General features: G+C 38.1%; 1 protein-coding gene and 1 pseudogene across 1 annotated transcript; both read left to right on the top strand.

Moving 5' to 3' along the window:
• The first annotated feature begins 5,892 nt into the window (after positions 1-5,892).
• LOC147625305 (uncharacterized) lies at positions 5,893-8,828 on the top strand (annotated as a pseudogene).
• A 4,130-nt stretch (positions 8,829-12,958) lies between these two features.
• LOC147625304 (uncharacterized) lies at positions 12,959-14,708 on the top strand. Its single transcript, XM_086818979.1, has 2 exons — positions 12,959-13,173; positions 13,766-14,708. The coding sequence occupies exons 1-2, from the start codon at positions 13,000-13,002 to the stop codon at positions 14,291-14,293; spliced, it is 702 nt and encodes a 233-aa protein (XP_086675105.1). The 5' UTR covers positions 12,959-12,999; the 3' UTR covers positions 14,294-14,708.
• The last annotated feature ends 261 nt before the right edge of the window (positions 14,709-14,969 follow it).

Raw genomic sequence — 14,969 nt, 5'->3', positions numbered from 1 at the left:
TTCTGGACATACTTTTCTTGCTAGTTCTAATATTCTTATGTAATAAGGCTTCAGCCTATACCCATTCACTAGTTTCCTCAGCATGCACAAAGAAATATCCTCATCCATTTATGCAAGAGACAACTATGGACAACAATGGTTATCCTGTTTAAAGGAGGAAAAATGATGGGAGAACTGTTAGAGTGAAGAATTTTGATATTGATAATAGATGGGTTGTTCCATGTAACCCTTTTTTTTAAAATCAAAAAGGTATGATGCACATATAAATGTAGAAATTCGCTCTACTATATCTGTAGTCAAGTATCTTTACAAGTACATATACAAGGGCCATGATAGAGAAAATTTAAGGTTTCAGTCAGTACAAGTAGGTTTAGAGGGTCTCGGTGGAGAAGTTATTGATGAAATCCAAAGGTATCTAGATGCATGATATGTCTCTACGTCAGAGGCTTGCTAGAGACTATTTGAGTTTGACTTGCATGATGAGAAGCTAGATGTGCAATGGTTGCATGTGCATACACCTAGAGGTCACAATGTCATGTTTTGAGATGATGACAATGTTGTTAAGGTTGTTCAAAGGTAAAGTGTGGGAAAGACCACACTCATTGAATGGTTTATATGCAATGTAGAATATCCTGATATAAATGACACATTATACATTGATTTACCCCAATATTGGGTTTGAAAATCATCCTTGAAGAAATGGAATAAAAGGAAGTGTGGAAACACCATTGGCCATATATATTTCATAGTTCATTATGGAGGTAAACAATACTATATACGTTTGCTCCTGACTATATGTAAAGGATTCAATGGTTGTGTCCTCCCCGCATTCAAGGGAGCATGTATTGCAAGAGGAATATTAGAGGATGATGGAGAACGGGTTTCATGCATGGAAGAAGCATATTTTGTACAAATAGGTTTACACTTAAGATATCTATTTACACAATATTGTTGTTCAGAGAGCTGTCTTCTCCTCAAATATTATGCGAGAGATTTTGAGGGACGATGGCTAAGGATTTCTTGCATGGTTTAACAACAAACATGGGTCCATTCAATGGGATCCAATATTTGGCTGAAAATTATGCCTTTCCTTGTTGCATCTAGAAGAAATGCTTCATATGTTGGGACAAACATGGTTGACTTCCTAGAATGCCTCAAGGGAACACTTTTACTCCTTGAAGAGAGAACTTTTGACATGATTGAACAATTGAATTTATCTCATGTAATGGAGGAAACATTAAACCATTGCCAACGAATTACCTTTCATAATGTGTTGCAAGAAATTACTATGGGCAAGGTGACATTTTTTTTCCTTAATGGCCCAAGAGGATTAGGAAAGATATATTTGTATAATTGCATCTTGGCACAATTGTGTGGGGAAGGGTGTGTTGCTCTAGCTATTGCATCCTGAGGAATTTCTGCTCTGTTGTTGGTGAATGATCGAATAGCACACTCAAGGTTTAAGGTACCATTAGAATTGGACAATTATGCAACATGCAACATCCTTGTGCATGGGAAACTTGCAGAGGTTTTGAGGATTTCTACGCTGATTGTTTGGGATGAGGTTCCCATGACACATCGATATGCTTTTGAGGCCCTAGATAGAACCTTAAGAGATATAATGTGTGTGGATTTTAGGTAGATTTTTCCTGTTATTATAAAGGGCAGGAGGGAAGACATTGTGGAGGCGATGTTGTGTTGTTCCTTCTTATGGAATTATGTAAAAGGCGTAAAAGTTGATTGAAAACATGCGGATACACAATGATGAAAGCAATAAGGAATGGATCATGAATATCGGTAATAGTACAAATTGTGACAATGATAATAACATTGTAGAACTACCAAGAGATATGGTTTTGTAAAATTCATAAGTGAAAGACTTGGCCAATTTGATATATTCAAAGTTGAGTATCACAACAAATTATGCTATGTACTTCAGTGAGTGTGCTATCTTGGCTCCCAAAAATAGTGAGGTTAATACTGTGAATAAGACTACATTGGATGTTATGCCTAGTCAAGCAACGTAATATTTTAATGTTGATTCAATTATGGATAGTGAAGAGGACTCTTTTTTGTACTTTGTTGAGTTCTTAAATATTCTCAACCTTGGTAGAGGTTTTCTAGCCCATTGCTTAGACTTAAAACTTGAAGCCCCTATTATATTGCTCTGTAACTTAGATCCAAGGTGAGGGCTATGTAATGGTACAACTATTGATATGCAAGGCATTTCACTCAAAGGTGTTAGAAGCAGAAATTATCACACGTGGTAAAGTTGGGAAGAGAGTTTTCCTTCCTTGAATCAAATTTATATGTTGCAAAACAAATCTATCGTTTATCATGAGACACATACAATTTCCAGTGCATTTGGCATTCGAAATGACTATAAATAAGGCACACGGACAAATAGTGTGTGTTGTTGGGGTTATATTTGGCCACACCTATTTTTACACATGGGTAACTGTATATTGCATTATCACATACACGAACTTTTTAAGGATTGAAGGTTCTACTTACAAATGATGATTTGAAAACAAGCTCTTCTTCTGAAAGTGATATGCTCAAGATGACCAATATTGTTTATGAGGAGATATTGGATGCTACTAGGTGTTAAAGTTAGGTACATATTTGGATTCTATTTACATTTATGTTGGTGCATGATTATGTATGTATTTGTATGTACATGGTAATTGGTTTTTAACATAATAAGCATGCTGATATATATCAAGACATATCTATGTATGTGGGTATGTACTTGAAAAGTGTGGGTATGTACTTGAAAAGTGTGGGTGTATAGGCATAGCCAATGAAGCATCCACATCTAGGACACCTTCGGATCCATACAAATGGCACTCCCTACCAACCACCAACTTTGCTTTTGTAGGATCCTGATGCTTACAATATACCACTACTCTTCATCCACCACACTCTTTGGCATGTATGACCTCTATCATGGATTCTAACTCTAAATGAGAGTCGAAGGGAGAGAGAGAGTAGAGGGAAAGAGAGAAAGAAAGAAGGATGAGAGAGAGAGAGAGAGAGAGAGAGAGAGAGAGAGAGAGAGAGAGAGAGAGAGAGAGAGAGCAAAATTAGTTTTCTTTTTAATGTGTATGTGTGTGTGTGTGTGTGTGTGTGTGTATGTGTGTGTGTATATCTATATATATATATATACACATACACACACACACACACACACACACACACACACACACACACATATATATTAATATTATTTTATATACACATACATGCTAGAATACACTCACACACACACGCACGCATGCACGCACGTATAATTTATTGATTATCACAACAAATTATGCTATTCAGAGTTGAGTATCACAACAAATTATGCTATGATGTATACTATATGAGGTTCTCTTGATTCCAAAAGGATTAACACCATCCACACCCAATCCAAGTCTCCAATGTCTAGGCTCTTCCTTGAAGCTTGGCCACATTTCCTCGATGTGCTTCCATGCAGGAGTGTCTGCGGGAATACTCATCTTTCCATCATTGGATCGATGAGAGGAATGCCATGACTGATTGATGAAGACATCCTGTATATTCAAAAAAGAATAAATAATTTTCATCTTTCTATGTGTGTGTAAAAACTTTTCTGTTTCACGTCTATAAGTACGTCTATAAATGCGTCTACTCTACAGAATAGACGCATTTATAGATGTGCTTTTAGATGCGTGTATAGACGTGCAAATAGACGCGCACTGTGGCAAAAAAGATCAAAAATTCAACTCGAGAGTGTTTTGCTAGTATTTTGGCAAAACACAGTTTTTTCAAAAAACATCCTGCTTTATTTCTAATCCTCTCTCACCCTCTCAAGCTTCTAACCCTCTCTCACCCTCTCAAGCTTCATCACCAGGCTGCAAATCTGCTTTACAAAGAACTGTTGTGGAGTAAGAGTTTACCTTAGTACATACCTTGGTTGTGATGAGTCTCTTTCTCTTCTTCTTCTTCTTGCTCCTTTTCTTCTTGTTCTTCTTCTTGCTTTTGCTCTTGCTCTTCTTCTTGAACCCTTAATATTTTTTTGCTTACCTTTTTGTTGGTTTTGTAGGTCCTCTGATCCTCTCTTTCAACATCACGAAAAAGAGGTAAGTGCTTTCATATCTTTCATTTCTTTCCTCTATTATTATTGCACCCTTGGGTGCTGGGGATTTGTTTTGTAGGTTTGCGCATAAGCTTTATGCATAAGCCTTATATATGCATAAGCTCTCATGCATAAGGCCTCATGCATAGCCTTATGCATAAGGCCTCATGCATAAGCTTATGATGCATAAGCCTTATGCTTTAAGCTTTATGCATAAGCCTTAAACATAAGCTTTATGCTTTATGCATAAGCCTTATGCATAAGCTTTATGCTTTATGCTTAAGGCCTTATGCTTAAGCTTTATGCTTTATGCATAAGCCTTATGCATAAGCTTTATGCCTCATGCTTTAAGCTTTATGCATGTCTTATGCATAAGCTTTATGCTTTATGCTTAAGGCCTTATGCTTAAGCTTTATGCATAAGTCTCATGCTAAGCTTTATACATAAGGCCTCATGCATAACTTTATGCATAAGACCTCATGCATAGCTTTATGCATAAGCTTTGTGCATGTCTTATGCATAAGCTTTATGATTTATGCTTAAAGCCTTATGCTTTATGCATAAGCCTTATGCATAAGCTTTATGCCTTATGATTTAAGCCTTATGCATAAGCTTTGCTAATCTTTTGCTCATCCTTTTTTTGGTTTTTTAGGTCCTCTAATCCTCTCTTTCAACATCACGAAAAAGAGGTAAGTGCTTTCATATCTTTTCTCTTTCCTCTATTATTATTGCACCCTTGGGTGCTGGGGATTTGTTTTGTAGGTTTGCGCATAAGCCTTTATGCATAATGCTCATGCATACTTAAGGTCTTATGCATAGTGCTTTATGCATAAGGCCTTATGCATAGTGCTTTATACATAAGGCCTCATGCATAAAACTATGCATAAGGCCTCATGCTTAAGGCCTTATGCATAGTGCTTTATGCATAAGCCTCATACATAAGCTTTATGCATAAGGCCTCATGCATAGTAGTTTTATGCTTAAAGCCTCATGCTTAAGGCCTCATGCATAGCTTTATGCATAAGGTCTCATGCATAGTTTTATGCTTAAGGCCTCATGATTAAGGCCTTATGCATAGTGCTTTATACATAAGCCTCATGCAGCATAAGCTTTATGCATAAGGCCTCATGCATAGTTTTATGTGCATAAGCCTCATGCTTAAGGCCTCATGCATAGCTTTATGCATAAGGCCTCATGCTGCATAGCTTTATGCATAAGGCCTAATGCATAATGCTTTATGCAAGGCTTGCATAACAGCTTGCATAAGGCTTGCATAACGTATAGTGCCGGGAATGAGATGATTCCCGACTTGCATAACGGCTTACATGGTTTCTTAATATTTGTTTATTTTTTGTGTTTTGAAGAATGAGATGATTCCGGAGGTCAATTGACTTAAAGAGCTGGGAAGTCTTCATTTCATAATATTTTTTTAATATTTTCTTTGTTTGTATAGATGTGGCCTAGGTCCTCATCCTCTTGTCCCACATACCCACCACCCACAGGTTAAGGCTCTCATCGAGTCTCAAAAATGACGGTTTGCTAGGGAGGTAGAGGGCATCTTTGGCTATACTCCCAACCCCGAGCAGTTGTTGGCAGCCTATGCAGTTAGGTACCCCTTTACCATCATGTCTGTCTGCCCACAGCCCAACAGAGTTCCTTGCAAAGCACTTTACCCTTGCTAGTAGGCACTTCACCTGCCTTTACATTCACCCCTTATCCGTCAGCCCCAGTTAGTGCTACAAAATCTCCTACACCTGCACCTTCAGGAGATGTGACACCTCACAGTCGTCATGGCTCTCATGAGAGTGGTAGCCATTGTCGTAGGGAGGGTAGTCGTGGAGAAAGTGGCGGTCGTACCTCACGCCGCACTAGCACTGATAGTGGAGGTAGAGGAGATAGAGGATGCCTAGGGAAGTGCTTTGAGGGTGGGGATAGTTCTTCAGAGTCACCACCACATCATGGTGATATATCATATTATGATATCACAGATGTGGACGGCATAGTTGATGACTCTCGTGGGAAGGAGGTGGTAAACTACTTGCGCCCGCCAAGTAGTTTTTGCACACTATAAAGATTGCTTTATACATTTTAAGCAGCAAAGGGAGAGCCTTATGGATGATTTCATTAAATCTATCCACAAGAAGTATCCTAATCCTCATAATCAAAGGTTTAATAGTAGATGGGCGCAACACAAATCAAAGGTTTAATAGTAGATGGGCACCACACAAATCAAAGACATACTTAAGAATAGGAGGTCTCTAGTAAGGAGACATGCAAAGGAGGAGAAAGCCCGAATAGATGCTGGTCAAAATGGACACGACAAGCTATCTACTGCTCATAGGGACGAGTGGAAGAAAGCCAAGAAGGGGCTCCAAGAAGGAGTAGTGAACCACCAACAAAGAGAAGCGTGGCGAATACAAATGGAGCGATATGGATCGTCGCACTTCGGATCTGGAGGTCGTGCATCATGGGAGGCCAAGTTTGTATGTATAGTGAAACTTCATGTCTTTTCTTTGTGTTCTCTCTATTTGAGTTGTGTTATAATGTTTGTCTTGTGATGTAGCGTGACATTGTGGGTAGAGATCCTACCTTAGCAGAGACTGGCTACCATCGTCACCACAGTAGAGGAGATACATGGGATTACCTTCACGATGATGAAGGGATCATCTTCGACGAACAATATAATCGAGCAAGGAGAACACGAATGCAAGTAATACTTTTTGTTTTTATTTACAAAACATGTTTCGACCTTTATAATACTTTCTATTTTTATTTATATATATCTTCACTTTGTGTAAGCACAAGGTGGACAAGATGACTTGGAGAGTGATGACTCCTCCGAGTAGTTTTCCTTGTAGTTTTTCTTTATGTATAGTTTTGGTTTATGCAACTATGTTTCTTTTTCAAGCCTCATGTGGCTATCATCATGCATGGACAATTTCTTGGATATAAGATGAAATTTTTCATCTTCTTTATGCATCTATGTTTTTATTCAAGCCTTATGTGGCTACGATCATGTATGGAGAAATTTTTGGATATAAAATGTAATTTCTCATCTTCTTTAATTAATATTCGAAGTGTGTTCACAAATATTTTTGTGTATATCTATCTTTAATTTAAGTTTTTATGTTGATATCTTTGCTGATCTTGATTCGTCTATGTACAAGTAAGCAAAACCTTAAACCAGAGAGCTACCTGTGTAGAAAATGTAGCTGCATGTGTAGAAAATGCAGCTGTACATCTGCACAGGCAGCTCTTTGAATTTTTTTAATTCCAGAGCGCGTCTATAACAGAGGCTATAAAGGCGTCTATATGCGCATTTATATCAGTATAGATGCGCTTATAGACGCACATATAGACGCGTGTCTATAGACGCGATTTTAGATGCGATTATAAACGCGCCCGTAACATTTTAAAGCACGTTGTCAAAACACGTTTATAAATGTGCCTATGGTCGCTTTTCCTTGTAGTGATAGAATTCATAACGATCAAGGTGCTACCAAATTAAAATTTTATTTCCCATCATTTGGCAATATCATCACAAATCTTTTGTCCTCTTTACATATATTTTAACTTAGCGTAACATTAATATAAGTCACCCTAGGGTTGGTAAAATCATTCTCTTACTTTTTGCTATAAGATGAGAGCATATGCTTACATTTTAACGTATGTCATATTGCGTTTTTCATGTGTGTGTGTGTGTGTGTGTGTGTGTGTGAGAGAGAGAGAGAGAGAGAGAGAGAGAGAGAGAGAGAGAGTGAAGACAATTTTAATATTCCATTTTGTAATAATATTGATGCATGAATATTAAGTATAAAAGTTTTAAAGTAAATTTCTAATAAATAATGAATTATTTGTGGTTCAATTCTCTATATAGGCAATCTATTCTCTATATAGAAAATTGAATTATCTAGATAATAGCCCATATTTCTTATTCATTCTCTATATAGGAAATTGAATTACCTAGATATTGGCCCATATTTCCTATATAGGAAATTGAATTACTTAGATATTGGTCCATATTCTCTATATAGGAAATTGAATTATCTAGATATTGGCCCATATTTCTTATATAGGAAACTGAATTACCTAGATATTAGCCCATATTTCCTAGATATAGAGAATTGTGTAAATGGAGAATTCTATTGTCTAGTTATATATAAGAAATTTCCATCTACATAACTAGGAAATATCTCAAAATTTCCTATATATCATGAAGTTATAGGGAACCACCAAAAGTTCCTTGTGACTACGCAACAACATAATGGCCGCCACACTGCTGGCAACTGCGGTGCTCACGCTTTGCTCTGTCGTTGCTATATTAGTGGGCAACAACGCGCAACAGATAAGCTTAAGTCTAGGATCAGACGAGAGACTTGTGACCAACTCCCTCAAGCTTGTGTTTATGTTGGGATGCTTCTTGATAGCCTTTCTGTGCAATGTGTAGTCAGTGAGATACTATAGCCATGTGGGCATCCTCATCAGCGTACCTCAGAAGGGGATGAATGCAGCATATGTGGACATGGCCATCATAAGGGGTGGTCAATTTTGGGCCATTGGATTGAGGTGTTTCTACTTCTCAGTCCCCATGTTCTTGTGACTCCTCGGCCCCATCCCCATGTTCATGTGCTCGGCCCTCCTCACCCTGCTTCTTCATTTCTTAGACATGGCCAAAGATTTTGAGCAAATCATAGATGTTGAATCGACGCCCACCACCACCAATTGAGCATGATGGTTGGGTCCTCAACCTTTCCTTATCCCCCTCATTTACCTTGTATCGATCCCCCTCATTAACCTTGCCTTGATCCTCATACTTCTTGGCTTCATCCTCTCAAACTTGCCATTCCTAATCCTTAGCCGCCGCCACAAGCCTCCAACCTCAAAGCCAGAGGACAAGTCCCATTAGACAGCCGCAAGCTTGCAACCTCAAAGCCAGAGCACAAGTTCCATTGGATATAGCATAGCCTAATGCAAGCTAAAGCTAATATGCATATGCATAAGCAAATAACTATAAACAAAGGATTGTTTCTAATTAGAAACAAAGGGTATGCATAAGCAAATAATAAGAAACAAAGGATTGTTCTTTATTGTGAACAGCCGTTGTATTTGTGATTGTTTTGGATGCTCTCAAACAATGCTTGTCATAGTTTGTTATTGTTTTTGGAAGCTCTCCAACAATGTTTGTCATAGTTTGTTTTGGATTCAACTTAATTGTCTTACAACAATGTGTGAATTTTCGTATGCAATTGCTTTTGGATTCCCTCGGCCTGGTTGACTTACAACAATGTGTGAATTTTTGTATGCAATTGCTTTTGGATTCCCTCGGCCTAGTTGACTTACAAACAGTGTTTGAATTTTTGTATTCAATTGCTTTGGATTCTCTCAAAGCAATGTGTGCAGTATTTTTAAGGAAGCTGGTTGGCCTCTAGAGTCCTCTCTCCATAGAAATTACTACTACCTCTTGCATGGCACATGGAACTTGGGCTACATTCTCTTACAAGCATCAAATTATAAACACACTCTTTGAAACACCCCAAAGCAAGAATCAGACTTGAGTGTCTATCCGAGATCCACTTACAAACAATCCATTGGTCACCAACACATCATAAATACCATGCGAAAAATAAGTAAGTTAGGATAGCACTCTCCGCTTGACCACCATAGGCTCCAACACATCATAAAAAACATGAGGAGAATAAGTAAGTTAGGATAGCACTCTCCACTTGACCATAGGCTCTAACACATCATAAATACCATGAGGAGAATAAGTAAGTTAGGATAGCACTCTCCACTTGACCATAGGCTCTAAACTGTATACATGAGGAGAAGAAGTAAGTTAGGATAGCACCCAGCTCAACTATATCCAAAATTCTCCTAACAAATCCATCTCTTAGTCTCTAGTCCCACAATAGGTACTCTACAAACAATAATATGGTCATCATCGAAACTAGGGGAAAACACCTCCATGTTTTATTAATTTAAAATAAGCTTGAATTGATCAATATTGATTTTACATTATTTTTCATTTAATTTTAACTCAAAGTAATCAATCTAGGCATAACATGCAATCACAAATGCATGATAAAACACCTCTGATGAGTAAATACAAATACACATATCCAAGGAAATTATACAAATAAACTCATGTACTAAATTCATTCCATGACATTCATTCAAAAAAGTATAAAAATGTAAAGTATAGTGTGCCATGGTCATTTAAATGCAACAACACAAGAAAGCCTTTACGCAAATCACTAATGCAAAAAAACTCCACTAACAGGTGACGAAAGCAAATATATATTTTTCCATCCCCTTTCAAGCAAGAAAGAAAATATACTTTAAATATCTTGTATGTCATTTAATAATAAAAATTATATCAAATAAATTAAACAAATTAAATAAATTCATCTTTTAAAAATCAATTAAAAGCTTGAAAGTCTTAGCTAGGTTTTGACAATGGTCCTTAAGTTGATGGAAAATTCAAGGTTTCTTATAAGTGGAATTTTGGTTTCTACTTAAGCTTTTGTTGTGACACACGTCTCACATGCGTGGAGAGAGAGAGAGCCTAGAGAGGTTTGAACTTTAGACAAAAAAAGATTCTTTATTCGGTTCGAAAAGCTTAAAAGGCTCAAATGTGGCTTTGAAAAGGTGGAAAATATTTTGATAATTGTAAAGCCAAAATAAAGTTTTTGGTTTCATTAATCTCAACCTTTAAGGTTTTGTAAAAGCCTTTTACTAAAGAGATATAGTTTTGTAAAAGAGTTCCATTAAAGAAAGTTCACATATGGTGGCCTTTGTGTAAGGTTAAATCAGGGGTTTACGTAAGGTTGAAAAGATAAATCAAATTTGCAAAAGGAATACTTGAGTTGTTGGCTATAATTTCCTTGCAAGGTCCCATCAGTAGGGTTAAAAAGATAAATTATGGGGAACTTATTTCCAAAGGGAATACTTGAGTTGTTGGCTATTCCCTTGCAATGTCCAATAAAGTTCATTTTTTATTTCTTATGCCTTTGGGAAGAAATACACATTGCTACTTGAAACTAGTGGTCAAAAAGTCATGTAGGATGACTAGGCCATTGTCCTCGGGGGGTGCATTGCTAGAAAACCCTAGGTATCACACGTGTGTTCAAGAGGTATTAAAAAACCCCTTAACTAAAAATTTCCCCCCAATAAAACACCCCCTCTTTACTTATGAACTAAATGATTTTTTTCTAAAGTTAAATTAAAAAACTCCTCCTGTTAATGTAATCGTGTTAATTTTTCTCAATGTATCTAATTAAAAAACCCCTCCTGTTGAACTCACGTGGTACACTAACATTTTTTGAGGTGAACCCCCCGACCATTGTCATTGTGCATGGTGTACGATTGGCGTGTCTTGGCTTCTATCACTTGAGTTTTCTTATAGATGGAATCCTTATAGAATGTGTGGCCTTGCAAATTGGAGCCAAAGTTCTGTAACATGTAGGACACCTTGACTCTAGAGCTTCAACATCTTTAATTTTCAAACTTTGATAAGTGGTAGCTCATATTATAAAGTGAAGAGTTCACAAATAACATTACATACACAAGCACTAAAACTTCCAAGTAGCATTTAATCCAACGTAATTCCACTGGCATTCCCAAGGAAAAGTTGAATGAATTTTCCCAACACAAGAAGAAAATGTAAGGTGTAAAACCATATTACCAACCTTATAAAAAGCAAATAAAAATCCAAAGATTTTAAACCCTTTTCACTGTCTTTATTTCAAGAGAACTCTATTGCTAGTTAGTGTACAAGAGAAGTCTTACTTAAATATATTTAGAGAGAAAATTTATGCAGACTAAAAAATTCATCAATATCACTATCATCTTTAATACCTAATCGTGTATAGTCAACAATGCAATTGTCATTGGTTACCATAATCACGAACAAAAAAAACTCTCCCCCCCTCTCTCTCTCTCTCTCTCTCTCTCTCTCTCTCTCTCTCTCATAGTCTTAAAGTTTTTAAAACTCTATTTTTATTGCATGGTTGGATAGAAAGAAAATCACTATCCTCTTTTATACCTATCATGTAGAATCAACAATGGAACTATCATTGGCTACCATAATCATGAACAAAATCTCTCTCTCTCTCTCTCTCTCTCTCTCTCTCTCTCTCTCTCTCATAGTCTTAAGGTTTTGAAAACTTTATACCTATCATGTAGAATCAACAATGGAACTATCATTGGCTACCATAATCATGAACAAAATCTCTCTCTCTCTCTCTCTCTCTCTCTCTCTCTCTCTCTCTCTCTCTCTCATAGTCTTAAGGTTTTGAAAACTTTATTTTTATTGCATGGTTGGATAGAGCACAAAATATATGTATGTTTTTTTTTGCTTTTATGGCTTGTTGCTCGATTGGAGATAAAGTTTGAGAGTCACAATGGCAAATTTGTTCTAACATCGTGATATCTCTAGGGACCTCAAACCCATGAATTATCACTATTTTGATTGCATGGCATGTAAAACATATCGTTTTTTCTTTTTACGGCTTGTTGATCAGAGCTTGTGTGATTTGAGACTTACAACTGTTCTTTGAGATTGAAATTTTTAATACCTTACAAACAAATTCTACATTGTAAAGTGGCCACTACAACCTAATTGCTAATGTGCACATGTATATAAATGTGTGTATATATATACATTCACTTGTGTATATACATGTATATAAATGTGTGTATATACATGTATATACATTCACTTGTGTATATACATGTACATATACGCATACATACATATAAAAACGCACGAGGTTGTCACAGAGAAATAAAATTATACAAGTGCGAACCTTTTGCCATTTTGTGTATGAGTATGAACCTTTCACGCATTTTTCCAGTTATTTCCTTTCTTGTGTATCGGCTTAGGCATTTGTACAAGGATGGAGAATGCATGGAACCATGCTTATCTAGACATGGCCCTTGTCCCTGCAGGGCTGCTCATGCTATTGATATACCATGCGCAGCTTCTGTACCGTGTTTGCAAGTTCCCCACCACCACTGTGATTGGCGTCAACCAGATTATCAGACAAGCCTGGGTCCGCACCATGATGGCGGTACTTAGTCTCCCTGCAAGCCTCCTTTCTTCACTCTCTCTCTCATTTTTTTTTAATTTGCACGTTTCAATGCTTTGGTTTTCGCTATTATGCTGTAATTAGGGCTAATAATAATGTCAGATGATTGGGTTGTGGTGAGGAAGGCCAAGACGAGTTTATTTGTAATTTCAAGCGGGGCTTTACTGCGGATTGGCCAGCTTGAATGGATTGTGATGAAGGCCAGAATTAGTAATAGATGAGGTTTAATATTCGTAATTTGAAGTGGGGCTTTACTGTAAAAATTGGTCAAGCCGGCTGAATTAAGCATGTTTATATGGTGGTGAAGACTGAGATTATGGTTGAAGGGGGTTGATTTGTTGAGAAATTAGAGCGCGGTATCAAATTATGCTATAGATTATTTGGTGATGAGGGTTGTGGCGAAGGCTGAGAAGGCAGGTTATGAGGAGGGGTAACACAAAGTATGCAGTGTGTGTGTGTGTGTGTGTGAGAGAGAGAGAGAGAGGAATACAGTCGGTAATTCTGTGCATGCGCAGTGCGAATTCTAACTGAGCTTTGTTTTTTTTTTTTGGTGCATTTTGGACGGATTTCACAGGAAGGCACGAAGAACGGGGTGTTGGCAGTGCAGACACTGCGCAACAACATAATGGCCGCCACGCTGCTGGCAACTGCGGCGCTCATGCTTTGCTCTGTCATTGCTATGTTAGTGGGCAGCAACGCGCAGCAGATAAGCTTAAGTCTGGGATCAGAAGAGAGACCTGTGAGCAACTCCCTCAAACTTGTGTTTGTGTTGGGATGCTTCTTGATAGCCTTTCTGTGCAATGTGCAGTCAGTGAGATACTACAGCCATGTGAGCTTCCTCATCAACGTACCTCAGAAGGAAATGCACGTGGCGTATGTGAACAGGGCCATCATAAGGGGTGGTCAATTCTGGGCCGTCGGATTGAGGTGTTTTTACTTCTCAATCCCCATGTTCTTGTGGCTCCTCGGCCCCATCCCCATGTTCATGTGCTCGGCCCTCCTCACCCTGCTTCTTCATTTCTTGGACACGGCCAAAGATTTCGAGCAAATCAGCAGTTTCTCAGATGTTGAATCGGCGCCCACCACCACCACCACCAGCTGAGCATGCTGGTTGGGTCCTCAACCTTGCCTTGATCCCCCTTGTTGCCTTCATCCTCTCAAACTTGCGCCGCCGCCGCCGCCGCCGCCGTCACCGTCACCGTCACCGTCGCCGTCGCCGTCGCCGTCACCGTCACCGTCACCGTCACCGCAAAGCCAAAGCGACAAGTCCCATTGGACATCCGCAAGCCTGCAACCTGAACGCCAGAGCACAAGTTCCATTGGATATAGCATAATACCCTAATGCAAGCTCAAGCTAATACATAGATTCTATACGCATATGCATGAGCAGATAATTTGCAACAAAGGATATGCATAAGCAAATAATTAGAAACAAAGGATTGTTCATTATCGTGAACGGCCGTTGTATTTGTATTTGTTATTGTTTTGGAAGCTCTCCAACAATGTTTGTCATAGTTTATTTTGGATTCCCTCAACCTAAGTGTCTGAATTTTCGTATGCAATTACTTTTGGATTCCCTCAACCTAATTGTTCAACAACAATGTCTGAATTTTTCGTATTCAATTGCTTTGGATTCTCTCAGAGCAATGTGTGCGGCATTTTTAGGAAAGGACGCCTCTCTCTATAGACCGTCACACCCATACACTACTTTGTCAATAACACACTGTCTCCATGCACTACACGCATGGCACACGCAACTTGGGCTACATTGAGTACAA

This window comes from Cibotium barometz, chromosome 24 (assembly GCF_041138505.1).
Source record: "Cibotium barometz isolate CiBa-2024 chromosome 24, ASM4113850v1, whole genome shotgun sequence".
NCBI classification, from domain to species: domain Eukaryota; kingdom Viridiplantae; phylum Streptophyta; class Polypodiopsida; order Cyatheales; family Cibotiaceae; genus Cibotium; species Cibotium barometz.
Note: the sequence above shows the minus strand (reverse complement) of the source record. Positions and strands in the feature narration are given on the sequence as shown.

Bases quoted from the DNA above. Each gene is read 5' to 3' on its own strand.
- LOC147625304 (XM_086818979.1), top strand. From the start codon at position 13,000: ATGGAGAATGCATGGAACCATGCTTATCTAGACATGGCCCTTGTCCCT. The intron at 13,174-13,765 runs GTACTTAGTCTC...CGGATTTCACAG, and splicing joins GGGTCCGCACCATGATGGCG to GAAGGCACGAAGAACGGGGT.